At 42.0% G+C, this 27,867-nt stretch overlaps 2 protein-coding genes and 1 pseudogene across 3 annotated transcripts in view; 1 reads left to right on the top strand and 2 right to left on the bottom strand.

Moving 5' to 3' along the window:
* Ankmy2 (ankyrin repeat and MYND domain containing 2) overlaps nucleotides 1-24,570 on the bottom strand; it is a 42,306-nt gene extending 17,736 nt beyond the window's left edge. Inside the window, exons 1-4 of one of the 2 annotated variants that reach the window (XM_031355824.1) lie at nucleotides 24,314-24,570; nucleotides 16,880-16,944; nucleotides 12,068-12,206; nucleotides 5,882-5,980 (exon numbers count right to left, since the gene is read on the bottom strand). In XM_031355824.1, coding sequence (XP_031211684.1) covers nucleotides 5,882-5,980; nucleotides 12,068-12,206; nucleotides 16,880-16,944; nucleotides 24,314-24,380 — 370 coding nt within the window. In that variant the 5' untranslated portion in view covers nucleotides 24,381-24,570. Of the gene's footprint in view, nucleotides 1-5,881; nucleotides 5,981-12,067; nucleotides 12,207-16,879; nucleotides 16,945-21,195; nucleotides 21,642-24,313 lie in introns of those variants that run through there. The other variant, XM_031355825.1, reaches the window with a different exon arrangement.
* On the bottom strand, nucleotides 8,616-11,103 carry LOC116080385 (annotated as a pseudogene).
* A 346-nt stretch (nucleotides 24,571-24,916) lies between the features above and the next one.
* The window catches only part of Bzw2 (basic leucine zipper and W2 domains 2), a 61,808-nt gene continuing 58,857 nt past the window's right edge, over nucleotides 24,917-27,867 (top strand). The window contains exon 1 of the mRNA XM_031357774.1: nucleotides 24,917-25,069. The gene's annotated coding sequence lies outside the window, so the exon portion shown is untranslated. The remainder of the gene's footprint in view (nucleotides 25,070-27,867) is intronic.

Raw genomic sequence — 27,867 nt, 5'->3', positions numbered from 1 at the left:
AATTCAAAGACAGAATCTCATTTGCTTGCGTGAACTAAATTCGAAATAGATTAACTGGATGAAATGCTTCCGAGCAGAAAAATCATTCAGAGAGAATTTATAATGGGAGAGATGAGAGCGCTCACAATACCCAGGAAATCTAACACCAAAAAGAATAAAAATCTAGAGTGAAAAACAAAAGATAAATAAGATAAATTAAAAAAATAATAAATAAAAAAATAATAAATAAATACGATAAATAAAAAAGATAAATAAAAGTAAGTAATAGAAGAAAATATCCCTGGTTTGAAAAGATAGTTCAGTCCTGACAACTGTATCATTTTGTGTTCATGCTCCTATTAAATGCCAAACCATAAGTGCCTTTCTGTTGGGGGGAAATGAGAGAGAGAGTCCTATCTCCTCTCCATCATTCCTCCTCCTTGATGTCTTCTTTCTGCCTACTAGAAATTTCTATTCACATCTTGAGAAATCAACCACATAGTAAGAATCTGAAATCAGCCACAGTGCTATGTTTAGTAAATGGTATCTGCTTCCAGAATCTTCCAGGGGAAAAAAAACAAAACAAAACAAAAACAAAACAGCATTCATCTGAACAAGTCTCCTAATGCAAGCAAGTTATAAACACCACAGCATCAAAATCAATACAGGTATGATCTCTGTGTGAACGGGCAGAGGCACACAAGGAAAGGAAAAGGCTGAGGACAACCAACTGCACTGATGCTTGGCACGTATCCCACACCGAGACTCCACAAAACAGAGAGAGGTTTGTAAGCCTAAAAGTTGCTAAATCACCTGCCGCCATCTCATGGCTTTCACACTTGGTTCTAAGCTGGGGGCATTGTTTGGGGAGGCTGTGGAACCTTTGGGATAGAAGGTACCTCGGGGGTTGGGGGCAGTGCGGAGGAGCCTTGGGGGTTCTAGCATGGTTCTGTGCCAATCCGCCGTCTGCTTCCTAGGTTTGGCACCACATAGCGAGCAGCTGTTTGCTCTCCTGCTGATACTGCAGAGACAGCCCTTGGTCAGGCTTCCCCACTGGGCTGGACTCTAGTCCTCTGAAAAGCAAAGTTCCGGTCCAGCATTTTACTATAATGACGAGATGCAGGTCTGAGTAAATTTTTACATTGCATAGATGAACTGAAGGTCAAACTTCTTTAGAATGGAAACTAAAGTCTCACTTTTAAGAGCAGAATTTAGAAAGCTGTGGCATAACTTTCAAATGAACAGAGAGAAAAGAAACAAGCAAGTAACAAGCAAGAAAAAAAAAGTCCATTCTAGAATGATCATCCAGCTGTGGTGGGTTTCCAAAGATATAAAATCTACATAACTCATGTCGGAAGGTCCAGCAATGAAATCCTAAATGAAAACAGAGACCCCAGAAGCCAAAAGAGAGAAGGGAACAGAGAGGAGCACTCAGACAGTTAACCTGAACAGGGAGGTGGGGATTGGGGAGGGGAATGCTCAAGAAACCATGATGCCAAGAGGACTGTTAAAAGATGTGACATCCTGCACGGGCCTTCTCAAGGAACGGGCACTAAAGACAGTAGACTGATCCAATAAGGTTCAGACAGGAGCTACAGGCACAGTGGTGCAGAAGGCTGAGAGCAAAGGCCTAAAGGGGTGACAAGCCAAATACAGAAAGGAGAGAAATAGGACATGAGGACCTCATCCTGCTGCTGAAGATTATTAAATGGGCAAGCAGTACCTTGAGCAAAGAGAGCAGAGTATAAGTGAGGATAACTTTCACCAAATGCACATATTAAAGAAACACACACAACACACACACACACACACATACACACACACAACACACACACACACTCACCACCACCACCACCAAGTAAAATAAGGAGTAATGATAAGAGAGAAGAGGAATGGAATAGGTGAATGCATACAGTAAATACCTACTAAAAAAAGAGGGACTATTATTTGGAATTAGAAATAATTCTATGTTTATCAGTTATATCATTTAAATGAAATACAGGAGTACCTGTCTGTAATCGCAACAACCGGGACATGGCAGCAGGAGAATGAAAAGTACAAGTTCATCCTTAGCCACATATCAATTTTAAATGATGTGGGACCCTGCTTAAAACAACAAAACAAAACAAAAAACAAAAAGCAAAAACAAAAACAACAAAAAAAAGACATGAGTCTAACGACCTTTAAATGAAGGGGAAACGTTACTACTATTTTAGAATGGGAAAAATGATATGATTGGAGACAACCATATGAAGCAAATTAAGCCAATCTCATAAAAGTAAATACTGTATATTTTTGCTAATTTGTGATTTTTAGATTTTATAAAGGTTCACAACATCATGCATTCACATGCCCTACTTAGGTTTTCTACGACCTTGATGAACCAGTGTCACCAAAACCAACTTGGGAGTAAAGGATAAATTTCACTCCCAGTTCCACACAACAGTTCATCAAAAGCAGGTTTGGAGGAATTCAAACAAGACAGGAACCTGAAGACAGGAGCTGATGCAGAGGCCACGGAGGAGTACTGCTTACTGGCTTATTCCACTTTGCTTGCTCAGGATGCCTTCTTAGGATTCAGGACCAGCAGCCCAGGGGTAGCCCCCTGAGCCCCCAGTGGGCTAGGTGGTCCAACAACAATCACTAGTTAGGAAAATGCTCTACAGGCTTGCCTACAGCCTGATCTTAGAGAGGCATTTTCTCAGTTGAGATTCCCTCCTTCAGGTGACTATAACTTCTGTCACATTAACATAAAACTAGTCAGTACAGCGTATGTTCTAGTTAGTGTTCTACTGATATGAAGAGACATTATGACCAGGGCAACTCTTAAAAAAAGAACGCATTTAATTTGGGAGCTTGCTTATAGTTTCAGAGGCTTGGTCCATTATCAGCATGACGGGGAGTAGGGTAACAGGCAGGCAGAGAAGCATGGAGCTAGAGACACTGCTCAGTGTTTTACATCCTGATCCTCAGGCAGCAGGCAGCTGGGCCTGATGTGGGCTTTTGAAATGTCAAAGCCTATTCCCAGGGACACATCATCTCTGTCCAGCCCACACCTGATAACTCTTCCCAACAGTCCAACTGGAAACCAAGCATTCAAATACATTGGTCTACGGGAGCCATTCTCATTCAACCAACCACTGTGTATGACTAAAAAATGTCTCCTCGTCAATCTGTGTTTTCAAGTGTTGGTAATGATATGGAGTAAAGAGATAAAGACAAAAACAGCATGGTATGGGTGTGAAAGAGCAGTCTCTTTCATTTCCTGTCCTGTGACTTAGGGAAAAATTAACTTCTATTTGAGCTGTTTCATTTTATTGTGGACACAATAAAAAGCTGTGGGAGCAAACAAAACCGAAGATCACCCAAGTCCCTCTTCATTGTACATTGGTCAGAAACCTGAGGCCTGTGAAAGTGATGAGATTTTTTTTTTCCATAATCCTAATTAGCAACAATCTGAACTAAAATGTCCACCTCTGGATTCCTTGTTCTGTGCTCACATCCACGGTGCTGACACCTTCCATGGCAGCTTGGGCATTGGCTGGGGGGTAGCCAGAACATCTCTGAGACAGACACTACTTCTCTGAAGTTGTCACAGGAAGGCTATCACGTTCTCAAATACCCCTGAAATTAAAAGAACATAGCCTTTCTGGTTGCATGAATAGAAGCAACTACCAATTTCAAGAAAAAGTGAGTATAAAATTTACTACAATATGTTGTTAATTTTCTCCATACCTGATTAATTCCTATTGTATCTCACCTTAAACATAATTTCTGTTAAAAACCCATTGGGAAGGGGTAGAAAATCCCTTTCTTCAAGGTATAACAACAGTACTCAATTCTCTCTTAGGAAGGAGTATAGTCTCACGCCATTGGTCATTGCTGGCTGCCTTTAAACACTGTGAAAACACGAGTAACTTAACTTCGGCTTGCTCAGCACTATAACCAAGGCACCTACAAAATACTCAACAGGGTGTGGACATTAAAACTCTGCTTAATTAATTACTGGTCATCGAAAGACCACGGTGATCCCACTAAATCAGTTGTTTCTGTCTCTGCTTTTCTGTCAATGGGCTCTTGACTGCCAGTTCCAAGTCTAAAATACCAATGACCAAGCTCTCAGCTTCCCTTTTACCCCTCGTTATGTTAAATAATAGGACTAACATGCCAAGAATGAATGGGCATGCAAAAGCAATGACTGCAGCTGATGGAGATAATGAAGTAGCTAAGCATAATTCTCTGACACTGCATTCCAACATCACCACTATGGTTCTGATGACTCTTCACAGAAGTTACAACAACTGTCTGGTTAGTCGTACGCATGAAGAGCTCGAGTCAATCATCTCTATTAATCCTTAAAGCAGCCCCGTAAGTGTTCTATAATAGAGAGGCTGAAGGACAAAAATTGTTAAGTACTTTGCTACAAAGTGATGGCAGCCAGAATTTCAACTCAAATCTGCTGACTTTGAAACCATGTTCTCAATCTTAGTACCAAACTTGCTCTGTTAGAACCTTAGTTCAAAAGAGTTGAGTGCAATGAAATAATTCCTGCCACATTGTCTCTCACAGAGTGGGAATTCCATGGAGCCATTCCTTTTCTCAAGAAAGCCATCAGGATCTCCCTATGTTAGAGTGAACTATCAACATTTTGCCAAGTGTTGGTGGCATTTAATCCTAGTAGTAGAGAGCCAGAGGTGGGTGGATCTCTGTGAGTTCAAGACCAGCCAGGTTTACATAGTTCCAGGACAGCCAGAGCTATATAGTGAGAACCTGCTTCAAAAATCCAAACAAAATAAACAATGTAAGGGGAAACTGAGAATAACTCACTGTGAAGTTATGGCAAACACTGCCACGCCCACTCCAATGAAGTCTTGTGACAAAGCTTGGCCACAGACCAGAGGCAAAAGCTTCAAAGGAAGCCGGTCTCTTGGAATTCATTCATGGCATTCCCTAACTCAGAGGTAGCCCAGATACGTCCTTCTAAGCTCGTGTGCTAGGTGCCCACCAAGATATAATTTATTATCACTAAACAAAATTGGACATTGCTCTCTGACCATTACCAATGTTCCCACATCTTAGCCAAACCCTGGCTTGGAATTTCGTAAAGAATGTTACCCATCCAGACTAATTGCCTTCGGCCTTGTGGGTAGGGCACTGAAGTTTACAGAATCAGAGATTTATCCCAGGGCAAGGTCAAGTAGAATCCTCATTTTCAGTCCCATAGGGCACTGAGCCACGCCTAGCAATTAGCAAGAATGGGACGCGTGTCTCTACTAGCCCAGAAGATTAGCATAGTGGGCCTTTTACTAAGGATGGGCGAGACCTCGAGCCAAGAGTGTGTGTGTGTGTGTGTGTGAAACAGTGTGAGATAGCAGCAGAGCATGAGAGAGAGAGAGAGAGAAAGAGAGAGAGAGAGAAAGAGAGAGAGAGAGAAAGAGAGAGAGAGAGAGACAGAGAGAGAGAGACAGAGAGAGAGAGAGAGAGAGAGAGAGAGAGAGAGAGAGAGAACATTAGAGATTCAAGACTCGAGCATTCGAGCATCAAGCCTCATGCGGTCTGCAGCCCTCTCCTCCCCTCCCTCCCCAGTCCAGAGTGCTCAGGGCCAGGGTAGGGGGATGTGTGTGTGTGTGCAGCGCCTGTCTAAAAGAGGTACCTGCTTTAGACCCAGTTAATTTCAGGTGGCCTCAGATGTACCTCAACCGCTGAGCTGCCAGATTTTTCTTTTCTCTTTTGTAATGACTGTAAAAGTCTGATGCCATTTTTGAGAAATACATTCAGATCCTGCACTTCCATGTGTCGCATCTGTTATTTCTCCACCGATGCCTTGTCGGCCTGACCAAGACCCTGTTCCTCTATGGGCTGAGGGAGGCCCAGACTGGCCGGCCTTCGGCAAAACACTCACCCACGAAGGCTGCCATCTGGGCAGCTGTTCTTCCCACAGAGTTCACAACATCGGTCTCTGCGCCTGCTTCCAGCATGACCCATGTGATGTCTTTATTACCTAGAGTTACAGGAAGCAAATCAATGAAATGCACAATCGAAACCTTTTTTCAAAATTGTGTGCCTTCTCCTCTCTCTCAGGCCTCCTCCCTGACTTTTAAGTTTCTATCATGTATATATTTTCATTTTTCCAAAAATATGAGTCATAACAAAGTGCAACAAAATAAAGTGTAGCAAATCTATTTAGTCAATCTAATTTCCTAAAAATTCCATTGGGCAATGCAAACAAGGTATGGAATCGCATATCACTTTTAACAATGAAACAATGTTTGCATAATGATAATGCTTAGTATAACATCAAAACATACATACAAAATTATCAAAAACAAAGAGAAAATGAACAGAAGCACTCCCTTGAGCATCATTGACTCGTTCCTTCTTTCATACCTACAGACTCTGGGGCATTAAACTCTGGGCTCTTTCCGCATATTTCTGTGTAAACATCTCTAGTTTGTTCTTAGTTTTCCAAATCATCATAGATATTTTACTAATATTATCTCCACTGAGTGAGCAGCAATTGTGGTTCATTTTTGCAAGAATGAACCATATTTTTTTTTAAGAACATTATCTAGAAAATATAGATGAAGGCTTTATGTGTTTTAAATGCATACTGCCAGGTAATCATCCAGCAAGAATAGATTGAATACATTGCATGAAACAGTGCAATATTCCCAGGTACTACCACTTTAGCTGTTGCCAATACAAACATAACACATGTACTGCAATTTTGACCTCTTGATTAACGCTGAAAACATTTACATTGAACAACTGGCTTTATTTCTTTTGTTCCCTGTTCAGTTGTCTATTACAGTATTTGTTTTTTTCTAGTTGATTTTATAAAACCTCCTTATAAATAGCAATGAGACCAAGATACACAATAAATATTTTTCTTCATTTTTATTTGCATTTTAACCTTATCTATACAGTACTCCATTTATGGTAAGGCAAATGGGGCATTTAGAGGGTGATGTAAAAACCTAGTACAGTGGAAATTCCCTGAAATCTATAAAGGCGACCTTAGCGAAGATGCCATAATGTTGGATGGACCCTGGACTGTACATTTTCTATAACCAGGCAAGGATTTCAGTGGTAGGACTGGGACACCGATCCAACCACAGAGCCTTAGGGTTGCCATTTGCTCTGACTGCAGGATGTGTTGTGGTAAAGGCAGTGCAGAACTTTTGAAAGCAGCCAACCAATGGCTGGCCCAGCTCGAGACCCATGACACAAGAGGGACACTGACTGGATGGATGGCTAGGAACCAAAGGCTGGAGAGCCCAGAGAACTAGCATAGAACCAAATATGATTGGAAAACAAAAATCAATGAAACGATTTCTAATAAACGATATTCTGCTATACTCATAAATCCGTGCCTAGCCCAATCATCCTCAGAAAAGGCTTCCCTCAGGCAGCTGATGGGGAGCAGATGCAGAGACCCACACACAAACATTAGGCAGACCTCAGAGAATCCTGCTGGAGGGGTGGAGGAAGGACTCCAGGACACCAGGAGAACATGACCTACAGAATCAACTAAGCAGGGCTCACTGAGACTCGGAGACTGAAGGGGCAACCATGGAGCTTGCATGGGTCTGTGCTAGGTTCTCTGTCAACATGTTGTGGTTGTTTAACTTAATGTCCTTGTGGGACTCCAAAAAGTGGGAGTAGGGGTGTCTCGTGACTCTTTCGCCTGTGCTTGGGACCCTTTACTTCTTACTGGGTTGCCCATTGAGCCTTGATAGGAGAGTTTGTGCCTCATCTTAATGTGCCTTCTTATGCAGTGTTTGGTTGATATCCCTGGGAAGTCTGCTGTGCTCTGAAAGGAAATGGAGGGAGAGTGGATCTGAGGAAGAGGGGGATAGACTGAAAGGTATGGTGACGGGGAAACTATGGTCATGTTTTATTATACAAGGGAATAATAATAATAAAAAAAATCTATGTAATTAATTACTGATATCCTCTTTGCTTATAAAGAGTTATTATTATTATTATTATTATTATTATTATTATTATTTTAAATTTATGTGTGTGCCTGTAATCATTTACTGAGTGCATTCCATGAGTGCAGGTACCCAGGGAAGCAAAAGGACATGGATCCCCTGGAACCTGAGTTACAGGTAGTTGTGAGTCACATGATGTAGGTGCCAGGAACTGAACCCCAGTCCTCTGTCAAAATAGTAGGCATTCCACTTCTTTTCTTTTCTTTTTCTTTTCTTTTCTTTTTCTCTTCTTTTCTTCTTTTTGGTGGGGAGCTCTACTTGTATTTTATAAGATAATACAGCATTACTGCTTCATTTCTCAGGAAAAAAATTCAAATTGCAATTATCAGGAACAAATCAAATGCTGCAGGACAGCAATAAAAACTGCACAGCTTAACTGCTCAAGAGAGGTAAGGCCGAGGGCTACGGTCAGACCTTCATCACTGCAACTCTGTGCCTAAGACTGTACCAGCCTGATCAAGAAAAGCTGTTAACAGCAACATCGTCGACACAAAAGATCACTCATTCTTGGGTGGTCCTCATCCAAGAAAAGATAGAGACAGGTTGTTACCACAAGATGTTTTTAAAGATATACTAAAATGAAAGTCTCTAAGAGAAACAAACGGTCTTCCTTAGGACATGAAGGGGTCACATATGAGCTATAACAGAACTGAGTGTGTGCTGTAACCTCTATGGACATTTGCCTGAACTCTCCAGGGAGTGAAATGGAGGAATAGGCTAGGTCGCTGGAGGATGTTTAGGTTTTGTGGTATATAAGTTTCTGGGGTTGAAGGGAATAAAGATGAAAAAGTAATTAAAACATGAAGGACAAAGAAAATAAAATAAACAAACAAGAACCCCAAAACCAGGAATGACTAAGATTAATAGAGCACCCAGTCCGCTTTGTTGTGGTTCCTTGGGTCACTTCAGGAATCCCCAGATAGACAGATAAAGCACTATACCATAGCTAAATACCACCCCACCCTTGTCCTCTGCCTCTGAGCATGCTTCCTACAGTAGTACAGGCAGAGAAGACCTACCTATTGGGAAGAACCCCTAACACTTTTCCAGGGTAGAATTCTGGCTAGTCCTAGAGCCCTTCTTTTAAGGATTGCAGGGAAATAGGCCCTGCAACTTTATCTAATATTGGCAGCGTTTGTTTAGAACAAACTCAGCTTCGTGAGATGGACAGTTGAATGCAGGAGGAGTTACACCAATTGCTCCAATTCCTTTCATTATATCAGCTTGGTCAAATCGTTGAATTGTCGGTGGGGTCAATCCCAGGGTTCCATCACAGTGCCAGGTGTTGGAGGAACTGGAGTACCAACTACCACAGGAGCAGGGGAAATGGCGTCTCTACTGTTTATGCCCATAGCATCTCCCAGAGCAGCTTAGCCCATCGGTTCTCTTGCATCAGGGAAGGGTTTCCTTAAGTCTTTCCTGCTGTCTTTTTTTTTCACAACACCTGCGCTCCTCCTCCTACCTGAGTTCTAGCTACTTTCATTTCTGAACGTCTTGATTATGCAGTGCCTCTATTCTCCAAAGCTCTTCTTCATGCCTTATCAAATCCTGCCTTTTTAGCATAACCTGGTGTTGATGGTATGCTATCCCCATCTCCAGTTTCTCAGAGTCTCCTCGATGTAGATAGAGATCCACTTGACTCTGCTGCTGCTTCTCCATCTCAGGGAGCGCCTTCCAATGCATGGTATATTCATACTCAGACACAGGCTGTGCACATCTGGGAGGCAGCTCTCGCTCCTTGTGAAATTGCTGGAAAGTTTTATAACCAGCTTCTCTGGAAGTCCCTCTTCATCATGTCTGTTGGCTCCACAGTCACAGGCCAAAGAAATGTGGTTAGCTTAAAGGAGACTTCACAGGCTCTGTCCAGACTTTCTGAGCAGCTGACTTCCCTGAGGGCCTTCCTTGGTCATCCACAATAACTAGAGCCCTCCCCTCCTGGCTAAACACAGAAACAACTTCTTCAAGTGATTCTTTGGACACATACAGAGAGGAAGATTGCAGGCAGTAAAGTATGCACTGTGATAAGCAAAGCAAATGCGACAGAATGGCGCATCATCTAGCTCCACTTTGGCAAATTCCACTCGGATTCATGTTTCCAAGAGGGTAAAGCCAACAAAGCCTTTATCCTTATGAATGAAAACTTCTGCTTTTCCATACTTCTCAGAAATGTTCCTTTCTTTCCCAGTGATATCAGGTAAAGGTTGCCCACCAACAGATGGCTATATAGGCCGGGTAAGAGTCTCTCCTGGTTTCCTAAGATTCTTCCACAGTCAAGCCTTCATTCTGACTGTTGGCCTGGTGTCCATTCACAGGTATTGGTGCGTGCGGGTGAGTGGGGGGGGAGTCTCCTACCGCTGCTGTGGTGATGGGTGCATGGGGGGTATGAGGGTGCGTAGGGTGCGTGGGGGCGGTCTCCTACCGCTGCTGTGGTGATGGGTGTGTGGGAGGTATGGGGGTGCGTGGGATGCATGGGGGCGGTCTCCTACCGCTGCTATGGTTATGGGTGTGTGGGAGGTATGGGGGTGCGTGGGGTGCGTGGGGGTGGTCTCCTACCGCTGCTGTGGTGATGGGTGCGTGGGAGGTATGGCGGTGTGGGGGATGCGTGGGGGCAGTCTCCTACCGCTGCTGTGGTGATGGGTGCATGGGGTGGGGTGGGGCGTTCTGCTACTGCTGCTATGGTGATGTTGATGATGCTTTCTTGGAGTACAGTTCTGCTTCTCCAACTTAAAGGTGTTCTTGCTCTGCATTTTTACACCCCTTTGCCCACAGTTATTTGTTCAGACTAACAGAAATGCTGCATTGGTCTCCACCGTCCCGAGTAGACATTCTTGACTGCTGAGATATCACTTCCAGCCCCTGGTGCTTTTATTATTTATGGACTCATTATCATACACATTACTTAGAAATAGTTTTCCGCCCAGTTATTATAAACACATACATACATATATACATATGTATGTACATATATAAACTATATATATATTTATTAAATATATATTGTGGCTTTAAAATCAGAGCTTATTATACGACATCTCTCTTTTCTGAAAGGCCTACAAACAGCTGGGCAGGTACACACCTTTAACCCCAGCTCTCAGGATCTCTGTGAGTTCCAGGTCAGCCTAGTCTACAGAGTGAGTTCCAGGCCAGCCAAGGCTACACAGGATAATCCTGTCTTGAAAAAACACAAACAAAAAAAGGGAAGATGAAGAGGGAGGGAGGGAAGGAGGGAGGGAGGGAGGAAGAGAGAGAGAAAGAAAGAAAGAGAGAGAGAGACTCAATAACTTAAACCCTATTTTATTTTACATGCTATTTTTCAATTTTTTGTATTCAGTTAACAGGCTTCTAAGCATGTAAGAGTAAGTTTCCACATGGATGATCCATCAAGCTCATGGCCAGCACTTTCAGAGCAGCTGTTTGGTCAAAAGACCAAAACAAGGTTTGGTTCTCACAGAAATGTAAAGATTTAGACTCAAAGAAGTCAATTTGAAAGAAGAAATGCTTAGAAAACCAACTGATTTGAAGTCACTAAAGTAATAGGTCCCTGGGCTGGCGAGATGGCTAAGTGGGTAAGAGGGCTTGCTGCCAAACCTGAGGCCTGGATTCAATCCCCACAGTCCACACGGTGAAGGAGGGGACTGACTCTTGAAAATTGTTCTCTGACCTGTAGACCTGTGCTATGGTAGATGCCAATATCCCCCAAACCACAATAAACATGTTAAAAACAGAAAAGAAAGAGACCGCTAACTACATAACTTGTTTTAGGCATTATAGCTTTTACTCTTTTTATTTTATTTATTTGCTTGTTTGTTTGTTTTAGTTTTTCAAGATAGGGTTTTTCTGTGTCAGCAAACTTGCTCTGCAGGCCAGGCTGGTCTCAAACTCAGAGATCTTCCTGCCTCTGCTTCCCAAGTGCTGGGATTAAAGGTGTGCACCACCACTGCCCAGCTGTGTTGTAGCTTTTCAAAAGTCAATTCTCATCACTGTTTTCTATTAAACTTCTAACAATTACTAAAGACATGCATATTTAAAATATATGCATATTTAGATTATATAGGTAATTAACACCAATAAAGTAAATACTAAAACTTTACCAGAAAGCGCAGCAAACATGAGAGCTGTGTATCCGTGCTCATGCTGATGGCAATTGACATCAGCTCCGTGTCGCAGAAGTAATTTGCACATATCAAGTTTTCCTTTATAGGCTGCATGCATTAAAGGAGTCATTCCATTCTTCAAGAGGAAGGGAAAATAGATTAATTATGGACATTTCTATTTTTATAACTTATACACACAAACATAAATTAATAAAATCATCTTTAAAAATCTATAAAGTATATTTATTTCCTCTCTTAGATCTTACCTCACCTTCTGAGAGGAAAAAACATTTATAACAGATTAGCAAACAGAAAAGATATGTTTAGCCTCATAGACCATCAAACAAGTAGAGTGAAGATCAGAACCTGGACTGCCTAAGGTCCTCGTCTCCCTCACATGCTTGTCTCCTTAAAACACAAATGAACAAACAAGTATTCACACAAAAGAAAAACAAAGATGAGAGGCTAAGATGAGGATCACACATTCAAGGCCTGCCTGAGCCATAGCTAGGTAATTTAGTGAGACCTGATCTTAAAATAAAAAGCTAAAAAGGGGTTTAGAGTGTAGTTTCGTGGTACAGTACTTGCCTAATATGTGCAAGGCCCTAGGTTCGACTTCCAGTATCAAACCAAAAATGAGAATTCTGAAACCATCTAAACACTTAGATAAAAGGAAAGCTGAATGAGATGCAGTGGACTCATAACACACAATTATAGAGCTATATTCAATAGGTGAACATGGAGACAGTGAGACAGCTCACTGGGGAAAAGTGTTTGCCTCCATGCCTGCCTTCCTGAGTTTGATCACTAGAACCCACTTGGTAGGAGAGAACCAACTTCAAAGAGCTGTTCTTTAAGCACATGTGCCCCCACACATACAGATATAGACACAAAATAAACAAATAAGATGAAGATTTTAAAAAAATTTTTAAGGGAATAAAGAGATGGCTCAGAGGTTAAGATTGTTTGCTGTCCTTTCAGGGTACCTGAGCACACGTCAGACGCTCCAAACTCTTGTGACTCTAGATCCAGGAGGTCCAATGGTGTGCTCATGCTCTCTCTCTCTCTCTCTCTCTCTCTCTCTCTCTCTCTCTCTCTCTCACACACACACACACACACACACACACACAAAATAAATTAAAACATTTTAATAAAGATATCTATGTGTAGTGAATTGGAAATTCTCAGACTACTGCCAATGAGAAAGAGCAGGTCTGGGATATATTTATGGCTGTGACATCATATCTTAAAACAAAGATCCCCAAATGATTTGATTACATATGATTACAAACATACTTGGCAATATTTAGACTAGACTGAATTGGTTGCCTCCGCATCTGTTTGTGTTTACCTAATGAAGTAATAATATTATTACAGCATACACATGGTTCTCTTATAGCTCATATATGACCCCTTCATGTCCTAAGGCAGACATGTTCTCTTAGAGATTTTCACTTTAGTCTTGTGGTAACTTGCCTTCATCTTTTTCTTCAGTAGTACCTACCCAAGAAAGAATGATGTTCATAGCTTTTCTTGAAAGGCCTGATGCAGTCTTGGGCAGAGGGTTGTTATGTTGAAGGTCTGACAGTATCCCTTAGCCTTGCCTATCTTAAGCAGTTAAGTTACGCATTTTTAATTGCTATACTGAATTTGATTTGTTCCTGATACCTTCAATTTGAAATTTATAATTAATAGGATATAGGATATATAATTCTACAGTTTTTTTTAAGTAACATTGCTCCAAAAGTATAATGTATAACAAAATTAAACTAATTAAAATAATTAAACTAAGCTCAAAATTTAATAAAAATATGTAAGTAAAAATAGTTTACTTGATTTATTTTATCCCAAAGGGTTTCTTTCAAGGAAAAATAATGATGTGTGACTTTAATCCTAGCCAAAGCAGAAAAATCTCTTACAAGATCCACACCAGCCAGGGCTACACAGTAAGACCCTGTTGCAAAAAAAAAAAAAAAAAAAAAAAAAAAAAAAAAAAAAAAAAAAAAAAAAAAAAAAAAGAAAAAAAGAAAAAAAGAAAAAGAAAAAATATTTTTCTTCTGTTAATGAAATTGTAATATGACTTTATGAGGTGTGTGATTTTAATTTAAGAATGAAATGGGTACTAAGATGGTTCAGCTCACAATCATAAATATTCTAGCCCTAAGTAAATGTAGTTCATTTGTTGTTTTGAACATCCATTCCTGAGACATCTTTAAGTAAACTATTCCTTCAGTAGATAATTTTGGCTTCTTATCCATCTTGTTGGATTTCCTCTCTTGCGCTCAACAGTAAAGATTCTCCTTTACCTCTTGTGGCCGTGAAATTGTCCTTTCTTTCTACCTTGCCTTAAACCACCATCTTAAACGGATGTTGACAACAGAACCGGAGGCTGAGTCCTCTTGGGTGATTCTATGAGTGGTTAATCAGGGAGAGGAATCAAAACTTCTTGGGACTAAGAAGAAAATAGGGAGACTAGACAATATGAAGACTCCACTAATTGGGTGTTTCTACAGTGAATACTTCTCCTGGGTTTGATCTCCTATTCCCAAACAACAACTCATATATATGTGCACATGGGAGTTTAAGTCATGAAACTAAGCAAGGAGCCATGAGAGAGGGAAGGTCTTCTAGGAAAGGAGGGGGTAATAAAATATGTGAAAAAAAAATACTAGGATTAAAAGAAGAGGAGGAAGATTAAGATAAAATGATCAGCCAAAACAAACGATGTTTAAAATGTTAGACGGAAAATGAGTGTTTTATATGTGAATTAAAAAAAACACACAACAGCAGCCCCTTTTAAAGAGAGAGACTTCATTCAGGTTTCCATCTTTTCTGTTCTTCTAGAACAGGTTGGCAACTCAGAAAGCCTACCCAACAGAGAGTTCATCCGCAGAGAACAATACTGAAAGTGTGCAAGTTCATCTGCAGAGAATAATATTGAAACTGTACGACCACCTTGCCCTTAAAAAAGAACCTCTCAATACAATGTAACAATCCCCAAAGAAGATGTGTAAAGCCTTTATGTCTTATTTTGAAAATGGCACTGTTCTTCTGTTTTGGCTGTTAGTCATGTCTGCCCATTTCCACCCCAGCCTCTCTTTATTTCCCATTCCTTCTCATTTTAAAGTGTCATCTCCCTCTTTTTTTGCCCTTATTCTCTTGTTCTTTCTCTTTCACCAGTAACTACCTTAGCAAGGTTAGATTTTTGGGTCCTAACTCAGGAAAGCCTCTTTCCAAAATCATAAAGGGTTCTCTTACGGTAGGCGTGTGGACCAGCCGCCGTCATGCCCACAAGAGATGTGAGCTTTGGCGATATCATTATCCCAGGCTATTACAAGCCAAGAAAAGTTAGGCTAGCTCTTTGAAGCTTTGGATGTCATTCCTACTACCTTATCTCTCAATTCCATTTTGCATCATTCAAATGTGGGACAATGCAAAGGGGAATTGTAAATTCCCAAGGCAATGATTACCATGCATTATGTTATACTTTATGACTCATGGAAAATAATATTAACACACTTCTACATTCTGAGATAAAATCTTCTACACTAGACTTTTTAGTTGTTTTCATAGTATACCACTGTAAAACAATAATAACAACCCTCAAGAAGAGGAGGCAAATAACTCAAAACAGAACACTTAGAACAAAACAAAACAGAATAGTATAACTTACACAATCTACTAGTATGTAAAAGACAGTATTTCCACATTTTGTAAAATATGATAAAGGACAGCTCCAGGCCAGCCAGTGCTGCATAATAAGACTTTGTCTCAAATAAATAAATAAATAAAATAAAACAGACAAAAAAACCTTAAAAACAAAAAACAACAACAAAATTATTTGAAGGCAAACACTTTTAATTACATAAATGTGTCCCAGAGCTTGGGAAACCAAGACAGGAGGACCAACAGTTCAAAGGGTATTCCTAATCTACATAGAATTAAGACACTATCTCAAAAACACAACAATAAAATTAAAAAGAAGGAAGAAAGAGAGAAAGAAAGAAAAAAGAGAGAAAGAGAAAGAAAGAGAGAAAGAGAGAGAGGAAGAAAGAAAGAGAGGGAGAGAGAAAGAAAGGAAGGAAGGAAGGAAGGAAGGAAGGAAGGAAGGAAGGAAGGAAGGAAGGATGAACGAAAGAAAGGAAGGAAGAGAGAAAAAGATGAAGGGAGTGGGAAGGGAAGAAGTGGGGTCCTACAGTTTGAGCTTAATTTGTACTTATTTGGTTGCTCATAAGATTAATCAAGTTTCCATTGTCTCTAATCTTGGTTTAAGTAGTATAACCTGAGTATAACAAAGGCTACAAAAAAACTATTGAAAATTTTTATATTATCCATTTGGGGATGTGTATACGTGGGGGGTGTGTGTATGTGTGTGTGTGTGTATGTGTGTGTGTGCATGTGTGCCTGTGTGTGTGTGTGTGAGTGAGTGTGTGTGTGTGTGTGTGTGCTCGTATGTGCACGTATGCAAGTGTGTTTGCCTATGTGGAAGGCAGGAGTTGATGTCAAGTGTCTTATTCTATTGCTTCCCACCTTATTTTTAAGCAGAGTCTCTCACCAATCCTGGAGTTCGCTGTCTTGGCTAGACTGGCTGCTGGCCAGTGAGCTCTAGGCATCACGTTTCTGCCACCCGCTCCCTGCATCCATGCTAGGATTACAGGTGTGTACTGCCATGCCCGGTTTTTACATCTGCACTGGCAATCTGAATTCAGATCCTTAGGCTTGCATGGCAAGCATTTAACCTACTGAGAAATGTCCCCAATGTTTAGGTTACTCATTCTCCCAGGAAGTAAAATGGTATTTTAATTTTACCTCATCCAAGCAGTTGACATGAACATTCTTACTAGACAACAGAGTTCCAGCTTCTTGGACAGTACCTTTAAAAGAAAAAAGAAGGAAAATGGTGAAATGTGAGGTCGCCTCCATTGGGAATTGGTTCTAATGCTATGTCTTAATTTGGCTCCGGAGGGGAGTGCTTGCTAGCCTCGAGGAAGTTTAGAAGTGCCTAGCTATTGATCTAATCAAGGCATTTCAAAATTAGCTGGCGTGTGTGTGTGTGTGTGTGTGTGTGTGTGTGTGTGTGTTTGTGTGCGTGTGTTTCATTCATGAATCCAGAGCTCTTGGGTGGGAGCAGCGAGCACAAGTATATAACCTGCCAGGAGCCAACACGGATAAATTAATTCGCTGTTCTACATCTCTCACTAGAAATGGGGGGAAAAGTCTACTGAGAAGGCAATCAACTTTAAAGGGCTATCTGAAAAGCCAAGACTAGCTAGGCTGGGTTCTAAGACATAGAGCACAGTCGGAAGCATTCCTCCAGAGAAACGGTTTTATACAAACTAGCATAATTCCATCTTATTTTTATTCCACTGACCTTAAATTATTTTACCTTGGCCCCATTTTCCTTTTGGCAGTCATACCATAATCACTCGGCATAAGAATTAATGCCAAACAAATCCTAAAAACCATCTAATCCAAATCACCATCCCAAAGGGACAATGTCATCTGTGCTATGAGGGATCACATTACAACTGAAGACTCAGTTCTCTGCAAAATTTGGAAGAGAGCTGTAACTGGGTCAGAATGAGCAGGTTTTTCCAGTTTAGTGTGCAGCATTGACAGAAAGTGGCTGCAGAAGAGAATGTCGGTGTTATCACCCTTAATCCAAGACAGCCAGATGTTCTGCCAAACAACTTCTGGCTTGGTTAGGTAGTGAACAATGAAAGTGAATGTCCTCAGAGTACCACGAAGAGAGATATGCCTCAAAACAAGATAACAAACAGGAGTACCCCCAGCCTGAGAGAGAGGGGAAGTGGAGTGCAGACTAAAGAGCAGCATGTTCCTTTCCCCGTATAGGACTGGTAGACAAGTCCTCCGAAGGCTTCTCACCAGTGCAGAAGGAGAAAAGATACCAATGAGTGTGTTGGGAAAATGTCAACAGAATGATGTGCACACCCCTGAAGCATGATGGTAGCTACTTCTATAAATACGATGTTTTTTTTTTCCTTTCTGCCACTGAACTCCCTGTGAGGGCTGTTGGTATCATTGACTAAGATAAGAGGCTATGGAAAAGGAGGTATTTGCTGTAGCACATGCCAGCCAGTCTGGGCTAATTGGTGAGTTCCAGGCACATGACATAGACCCTATCTCAAAAGAGAGAGCCGATGTTCCTAATAATGACACCTAAGACTGTCCTCTGATCTCTATCCAAATGAACACACACCTATACACCTACAATTACACACAGCTACAGGCACATACATAGACACACACGCACATGCACACACACAACGGGAAAGCTTTGGAGTATATAAGCAACTTTGTTCAACTTCAGCCATACCTGTGGCTTCTCATCAGAGCCTTTCTCAAACAGCCTCAAGGAAATTTAGGAACAAAAAGTCCTTCAGCCCATTTGCACTTGGAGAAGATGCTTCAGTTGAACCACATTCTCCACTGAGAGTTCATGGAAGTCATTTTCTTTCTGGCTAGAAGATGTTTATGGAGTAAAAGAAAACTACAGGGATTGTGGACAGATCAAAGCCTGCCACATGGTAAGGACAGGATGGGGATTACAATCATAAACATTTGGATTGCATTAGAAAACAGGCTGTTAACTCTATAAAATGTTTGCCCAGAGGCAAACAGCCTAAAAGAAGGTAGTAGGCATCCTGTAAACCATGGGGTAGAGATTGTATTCTCCTCCTAAAGTCTTGCTTAGTACTCTTAAGCCTCTATCTATGACACCAGAGGTATAGACAATCCCCCACCCCTGCCACTACACACACATCAAGCCATTCTCCAGACATCAACAAGATGTCTTCCTCAGGTCTGACAACTCATAAGACTAAAGTTACACTTGACTCACATTTACCTATTAGCTATAAAAGGTGTAGATCAACAGTTCTCAACCTGTGGGTCATGATCCATTTGGGGGTGGGGAGGGTTATACAATATCAGATATCCTACATATCAGATATTTACAATATGATTCATAGGAGTAACAAAATTATAGTCATGGAGCAGCAACAAAAATAAATTTATGTCTCATCTCAATAAAAAATTAATATGCAAAATACATAAATAAATTTATGGCTGGGATTACTACAACATTAGGAATTGTGTTAAAGGGTCACAGCTTTGGAAGGATTGAGAGCCACTGATATAGCTAAATAAGGCATGGTACGTGGGAAGAGGCATTCTATCTTCCAGCAGTCTGAGCACTTTTTCAACCTGCTCTTCCAGAAATATTTCTAGAGGCACTAACATACAGACACGATTAATTATTAGCTCAGTCTTCCGCCCCTCTCCCCCTCCTGAAAGAGATGGGAGCAAGGGGAAGCTGAAAGTTCCAAGCTTGTAATCCTGGTTTGGTCTTTCCAATGACCAGCCCAAGAGAGATTTAAAACTAAACTAATGCCTAAAGAATTAGAATAAAAGATACATCCAGCACTCCTGAGCCTTAGATGTATGAGGGCTTTAAGAGCTATGTGTCAGGAAACGAGGGCAGAGAGAGAATACATATTATATCCCATCCATGTAAACACATATATGCATACATACAGATCACACATCTGGTAACCTCAGGCTTTTGAGATGCAGAAACCTAGATGAAAAGAATATCTGAAAGTGCTTGAGCTTTTGCAAAATGAAAACAGACAAGCAAACTATCTGGAGAGGAAAATATACGTCATATGACTTTTTCTTGATATTCAAAACCTAATGACACAAAAATGAAACCACAGGACAAGCCAAATATCATAGAGATGTGAAGCATGTGGCTCATACAGGATTCGGACTTCTATTTATTTCTTGCTGTCCATAAGAGTATTTCAAATAGTATTTGAGTTTTTAAAACCTCAATTGAGGTTTTAAATTTTTAAATTTCAATTTTTAAAAACCAATTGAGTTTTCTGAAACATGTTATACTAGGGAAAAAATTGTGTCTTACTTAATTTAACAAAGTTTTACAGTAAGAGAGGTAACCCTGTGAGAACTGGATTGTACTAGATCAGTCAGTCCTTCATGCAGACAAAAGTTAATGGAGCTAAACTATTGAAACTGAGTAATGACTTGCTCCTTTTGAGAGTTTATGCCAAATGGCTCAAACCAAAGAAAACAGAACCCAATTTCTGTCATTAGAGTGAGACCGATCAGTTTTACCTAGATAAACCTGCCTTGACTGACATACATTCTCATTGTTACCCACTTTGACCACCTATGACATTTCTGGGGCTACTGTGAAACTCAATAAAGGATACCAAGCACTAAGTTTCCTTAACAATAACAAAACCCCAGGGACTTCCAAGGGAGACTCAGGGCTAGCCTGAATACTAGCATACTGCAAGCCTTCAGTGCATAGTATATACTCTTTTAAAAAATTTTTATTTTACATATATGAAACTTTTTTGTCTGCATGTATGTCTATGTAGCCCACCCTTATCTGGTGCCCAGAGGCTAGAAGAAAGCATCAGATCCCCTGGGCCTAGAGTTGGAGATGATTGTGAGTCAGCATGTGGTTGCTGGGAATGGAACCTGTGTCTCAGGAAGAGTAGCCAGTGTTGGGACCCGCTGAGCCATCTCTCTAGCCCCAACATGCTCTTCTTATTATACATTCAGAGCAATTATTATGATTTTGAGGTGCTAGGGATTGAATTTAGGTCCTAGTTAACACATTAGGTAAGAGCTCTCACAGAGCTATGTTATGTCCTAGGTGTATAGAGATATGATTAACTTTTTAGTGAACCTCAAAAAATGTATTTTGAAAAATTATTTATGTATATGAGCATTCTGCTTGCACATATATATGTATACATATATATGTGCCACAAATCTGCATTCTGCTTGCATGTATATAATATATATGTGTACCACAAATCTGCCTGGTGCCTGAGGAAGCCAGAAGATACAGTTGGATCTCCTGGAACTGAAGTCAAACATGTTTGTGAGCACTGGGAACCAAACCCAGGTCTTCAAGAGCAATAAGTGCTCTTAACCACTAATCCACCACCCAAGACTCTCAAAATGGATGCTTGACGGCATCTATACTCAAACATTTAAAATATGATTCAAGTCAGTAGTTACTGTAATGCTTATGTACAGATAAAATTATGTAAAAATACTTCAAGCACCTTAACTTGATGATGTATGTGGAGGGGCTGTGACCATGCCATGGCACATACATGGAGGTCAGAGGCAACTTCATGGAGACAGTTCTTCTTCCATCTTCATGTGGGTTCCAGAGATCAAACTCAAGTTGTTTAGTTTGCTCAGAAAGAATCTTACACAGTAAGCTATTTGTGTGCCCCACAAGAGCCTTAGTTTTCAAAGAAAAATATATAGATATAAATTTTTGTAATCATCACATATAAAACTATAAAATATTTATAAGCAGACAATTAGAGGCTAGAAAGACAGTCCATTAGTTAAGAGCCCACTCTTGCAAAGGTTTGGAATTCAGTTCCTAGCACCCATTCCATCCACATGGCTCCCAACCACCTATAATATCATTTCCAAGTAATCTGATACCCTCTGGCCTCCAAGTGGACATTCATATTCCAACAAAAATATACATACTCATAAAATATTTTAAATTTATTTAAAGGTGGATTTAGTTTAATAATATAATACAAAAATGTGACATTATATATTACATTATAACATATATATATAATATATTGTATATTATAAAATAAAATATAAAAATATTAAAAATAAAAAAATAAAAAATAATATTTTAAAATCTTTTTTAAAAAGTCTACTATATCTACTATAACTTGTGTTTTAAAAACAATAAATTTCTGCAAGGTTTCTAGAAGTTCCCACACTACAGTTTCCTTCTCTATATTTACCAAAACCACAGGCAGCAGAGGGTACTAGCTCACTTGGTCCTTACAACAATGCTGGGGTCCAGACTATTATACTATTTTCCACCAGAGACCCTGACACAGAAAAATTAACCTGCAGAAGTCCACATCACCAGAAAGAAAATGGCGGTGGTGGTGCTACAAACTAGACTGAGCGGGTGTCCTCCTTAGCTTCCTATTGCTGGGATAAAAGTGCCCAAAAGCAACTTGGGGAGAAAGTAACAAACCATCGTGCAGGAAGTCATCTGGGCAGGAACTCCAGGCTGGTACCTAGAAATAGGAACTAATGGAGAGACCGTGGAGGGATGGTGCTCCCTGGCTTGTTTCCCATGGCTCAGCCTGCTTTCTTGAAGAACCCAAGACCAACTGTCCACCTGTGGCGCTGTCCCAGGTGGGCAGTGTTCTCTCTTATTAATGCAGAAGATGCTGGCACAGACTTGCCTTCAAGTAACTTATTGGAGATATTTTCTCAGTGGAGGTGCTTCTTCCTAAATGATGCTAGCTTGTGTCGAATTCACACATCACACACACACACACACACACACACACACCTAACTCAGACACATAGTTAATGACATTCCATGATACTTCATACTACAATTTAGAGAAAACAAATCAAACAAACATCCAACTTTAGCTCTTCTAGATTAAATGTATGAGGACATGTCATGTCCTCAAAATAGCATTTTCAATGTTGGCTTATCTTCTCCTGTCTTCCAGTATTTTCTGAGAGCAATAAAGACTCAAAAAACCTGAATATGACACTTAGTGAATGTATCCCTAAGTAATGTATCACCTTGTATCTTCATTCATAGGCTTTGAGAAATTAAGTCAATGAAAATCATCACCTGTGCACTCACAGACCTTGAGCATGAGGTGGCCTAAGAAACATGAGTGATAAGCACACTAGTTCTGTTTGACACAAACCCTGTGTACATGTCCAAATACATCCAACAACTCATACACATCCTCTCCTTCACACACATACTTTCTCCAGCTGCAAGTGAACATGTGATAGCTCTGGCCTGTTTAAAATCAGAATTCCCATTCCTGGTGGATTATGCATTGAAATCTTTCCTCTCTTATTTTTTGACTGGTACAGTAGGCGTGCAGCTGAGGTTCCTGTTCCCTAAACTAAATCCCACACCTACTAAACGGAGCAAGAAACTAACCTAGAGACAGCACAGAAAGCCAGAACTCATCGACAGCCATGCAGTTCACAAAATAAAAATCCAACTCAGAGCTCTGAAGTTTCCAGAAAATATCGATTACCCTAAGAATCTAGTCATGACTGGATTAACAAGTGAGATCAGTTCCTAGTCGCCTGCTGAGTTCAAACCATTGTTTTCTCTTCTCATACTCTTTAGACACATGGACATTTGTCTTCATATGTGTGGTTCTAGATGAGTTTGGCTAAGTAGAAAACTTTAAACCCAGGAGCTCTGTATTTCTATGTATTACTATGTCCAGATTCTCTGTCATTTGAGGGCACATGTTTAATTCTTTAACTTAAAGCATCCACATTAGGCATGCCCACAGGCCCCGCATCCTCATCTCAGCAAAGCGACAGTGCGTGAGGTCACGCTGCCAGGTAATGGGATGCGGCCAGGAACTCATCTGGGACATCCAGTCAGTGACTGGTGGGGAAACATGGCTTCTGGTTGGCTTTCTTCCCTCAAGCTGCACAGAGGAGGCGGGACTCGAATCCACAAAGTGGAAGGGAAAACACCAAGGAGCTCACTTGGGGTCTAACATGCGACCAAGGTCAATCGTGTCTCGCCCATCTCCTCGCCTTCCTGTAGGTTTCTGCGCCGGCCTGGGCTACAGGAAGCCAACCACAGAAGGCCTGGATGCAGAAAGCTCAAGGCGGAACGTGCAGACCGAGTTCTGTGCCCTTATAAAGAACCTCTGTCGCTGAAAGCTCCCTCCACCCTCCCAGCAGGGGCGGGGGATCCGCAAGGGATCCAGATCCTTAGGCCTCCGGAAGTCGAAAGGGCCCTTTACACACCCGCCTAAGAGTCTAGAACTACCAGGCCACTGTGGTCTTGATTGACTACGGTCAAAACATTCAAGAAGCTGGCAAGCGTGCACATGCAAAGTCAGGCGCCCAGGGCCGCGCGTGACAGTCTAAGACGTGTACTGACAGTCGGTCGATTTCCAAAAAGCTGATTTAGAGGTGTAAGCTCTGCAACCTAGATCTGATCGCTCCAATGCTTCTGCCTCCCATCTCCCCATCCCTGCAATCGGTCCCAAGCCAGAGACAGAAAGGCTTTTTTCCGGATTTCAAGTTGCCCAAGGTCCCCCGGGCCTAGGGCGCACTCCAAGCTCCTCAACGCCCTGCGACCAGGTGTGCAGCACCCGGTTATCAGTCCTGCACCCATACCTTTCCCGATCACTTCCAGCAGTTCCTTTTCCTCCTGGGTCAGCTCGCCTTTCTTTATGTGACCCATCGTTCCCGCCAGCTTGACGCTTATTCTATTTCTTTGGAAAGGTTTTTTTTAAGAACGAGAGACGTGTGTGCGTCGTGGAAGACCGCCACAGCAAGGCAACTCGAGGCCGGAGGAGCAGCCCTGTGAAGTGGCACACTCCTTAGGGTCTCGCGGCTGGGGGCTGGCGGGTGCGGCGAGCTTGAGCGAGCCGAGCTGGCGCTCTCCGCAAGTCCCGCCCCCGCGCCTCATTGGCCCGGTCGGGAGGAGGAGCTGCAAGAGGCAGCAAGAGTCTCCAATTGGAGCAACCTCCGAGGTCCAAACCAAAAGGAGAAATTCGGAAGGGGGTTCAATACATCTTCTAGGTTTCCTACCCCCATGCTAGCCTACTAAGGAGTATAGGGACACATGTTTCCTTGAGTTCTAAAGATAGCACTTCTATGCCTGGTAGTGACTTCTGTGGGCACGTGTGGAGGCACTGGGATGCAGCTAGACGGGCTGCACTGCCCCTAAGAGTGGCGCGGTTCGGGCGAGGGGCGGGGATGGGGCGGGGCCGGGGCGGGAGGCGGAGCTACGCCGGGTTCCGTGTGTCTGTGTCAATGTGTCTGTCCTTCACTCCTCCATTGTCTGCCTCAGCCACTGCCGCCGCCACTGCTGCTGCAGGATCCGCCGCAGCCACCAGTCTCGCGCGTCGTCGCTCCCTCCTTGGACAGGTAAGAGGTGGCCAGGTAGGGCAGCGGGAGCCTGAGGGTTGAGGGAGTCGTGACCGCCTCCGTGCTAAGGGCTCTCACCCGGCTGGAGCTGGCGTGGAGAAAGCATGTGCCACCTGGGGCGGTTGCCTTCCTCTTCGTAGAGGAGCCCCCGCGCCGCGCCATCATCCATGCACGTACCGTGTATTAGTGCCTCTCGAGCAAGACTTAGACCTCGCTAGGTTTGGCCGCCCCAAGAGCTCCGGAGACCGCGGGCCGGCCGTGAGCTGGCCACGCGGTGAAAGTGGCGGGTGCACATGGTGTCGTGCGTGGCGATCCCCGGGGAGGCCCACTGTCGGGAGGTGAGGAGAACACCCCATGACCAGCGACACTGAGAGAGGCTCGGAGAAGGTAATTTTCTTTTTTGCAAACCTGGTCCTCCCCACTATTTGTCATCTCTTGGCCTCTGTGGAAGCCGTAGAACCTGGACCTGTGGTGTTCGTTAAGGATATTTAGAAGCGATTTACGCTTGCACTGATACTTTCTTGGGGTGTGGGGTCTTTTTTCTCTGAGAGAGTTGCCTGTCTTTATAACTCAGGTTTGGGGGTTTATGGAACTAGGGAGGGGAGGCTAGAGAGGGCGGGGATTAAATTGGTGTTGCTGTCTATATATAGCCTTAGATTAGCTTCTTAATCCAGCCTTCATTCAACTGTGGTGTGGATCCTGGAGCGTCCACCGTACATAGATAAGGGGTGAATAAAGTGTGTACCTTTCTGTGCCTCCGATGCTAGGTACGCTTACAAAAATATGCAATCATTCCTCTAAGCTGCTTATCTGTAGCGTTCTACAGCGTCAATCACTGCTTCTTCAGAAATGACTGTTTAGTTTTACTGTTGTTTCTCAACAGACTAGTATTGATGTTTCCGTTAAAACACGATTGTGCTGGGGAGAAATACTTTGAATAATTATGTAGGTGGTTTTTATTAAGTATCCCCAGGACCACTCTTTCATTCCACGGTGCCAAAAATGATGTGAAATGTCTTTTCCTCTGGCCCTCTACCTCATTTTGCTCAAAGCGTGTACTAGCACTTCAGAGACCCCGGGATGATGATGTTCCCTCTCTCTTGTCTTTAACCAAAATCTTTTCTAAACTCCTGCTGCCCATCCCCCAACAGCGACGGACAGACTGGGCTTCAGCTTGGGGAGGGAGGAACAGATTCTCCAATGAAAATGGTTGGTAATTATTCATCTCAATGTATAACAAAGAAACTTTTGTTTGATGATGCTTTAAAAATGATGTAGCTGTTCAAACAAGCAGTAGGGCTTATGAGAGTGACCAGTGTTGTGTAACACACAGTGGTTACGGCCACAGCGATTAATGTGCCAGAGGTAGCCACAGACCTAAGGAAATGCCTGAGAGTAAGCTCTCCATGTGACTACACATCATTTCAGCAGATGCAGAGACAGAATTGGGTACTTAACTGCCAGGATTTCCATCTCTTGTGCCAAATCTGGGCCATGGTTACTTGAAGGTCACACCTGTTTGTCTCACTGGGGTTGTCAGTTCTTCGACCAATTGAAACATTGGGTTGTGTTTTAAGCACCTGGTGGGTATTTAGTCTTCTGAATGCATGGCTTTAATTTAGAGTTGGTGATATTTAAAGACAAAGGGAAACATCCACCTAGAAGTGCAGATAGATCCTATGTTCAGTTTGAATTTTGAAAGCAGATACATAATGGAGAGTGTTCAGGAGGGTTTCAATCGTAGCATAAATATTTAATGTCAAAACTAGATTATTTAATGAGCTTATTGAAATGTGTTCTCATTAAAGAACTCTATTGACAATAAAATAACTATTCATTTTGACTATCTAATCTGTTCCAGATAGTCTGCCAGATGCTGTGCATAGGATTATTTTAACCATCGTTACTATAGGCCAGGAATTAGCCAGTATTATCTTCATTTATGAAAATATGAACAGAAACTAAAGGAGGTTAATTTGCCCAGAACCCCACAGTTGGAAAGTGTGAAATCTGGAATTCGATCCTTTCTGATCTGCCTGTAAAAACCTTTCTCGGGGTACGGTAGTATGCCCACACCTCTAATCTCAGCATTCTGGAAGCAAAGGCAAGCAAATCTTTCTACAGAACTGCTAAACAGGGCTAGGTTCCATAGTCAAACCCTGTCTCAGAGATTAAAAATAAAATAAATAAAAACAGCCAAACTGAATGGGGGAAAAAAGAAGTAAAAAGGAAGACCATGGCCGTTCCTACGAAAGCTGGAGGAGAAAGTTTATTAGACGTCTGGGAGAGTCCAGAGCAGACATGACCCATGGCCATGTAAGGACAGGAGGACCAGAGACAGCAACCAAGAGGGCCAAAGGTAAAAGAAACAGGTAACCAACATGGCTGGATTATGTAGGGAAGAACCTGAGGGAAGGGCAGCCCAGCCCTTGCATTGGAGAGTTCATGTAGAGGGCAGAGTATGCCAGTCAAACCCTGTAACAGGTAAGGACTGGGGGATGCTGGGAGAACCTGGCCACTAGGTAGGCTTTGGTATGTCAAGTAAACACCTCAGCTATTTGTCCCGGGGTTTGAGACTTAGCTTAACACAAACCTTTCCTCTCCTCGCTCTGGTCCACTTGCTTGGTGCAAAGTGAGGAAGTACACATACTTCTGCCTAGCTGCTTTATATGATGTTTATGTGATCCAGCATGCCACAGGTACAAGCTTCCTTTCCACCGCTTTCACTGGGCTCTTTTACTCATAGCCTTCTGGAAATGGGTGTTTGTAGGTACGTGTCTATTCCCATGGTTTTTTTT

Source organism: Mastomys coucha, unplaced genomic scaffold (assembly GCF_008632895.1).
Source record: "Mastomys coucha isolate ucsf_1 unplaced genomic scaffold, UCSF_Mcou_1 pScaffold6, whole genome shotgun sequence".
Taxonomy (NCBI): Eukaryota; Metazoa; Chordata; class Mammalia; order Rodentia; family Muridae; genus Mastomys; species Mastomys coucha.
This window is presented reverse-complemented; position numbering and strand designations above follow the sequence as displayed.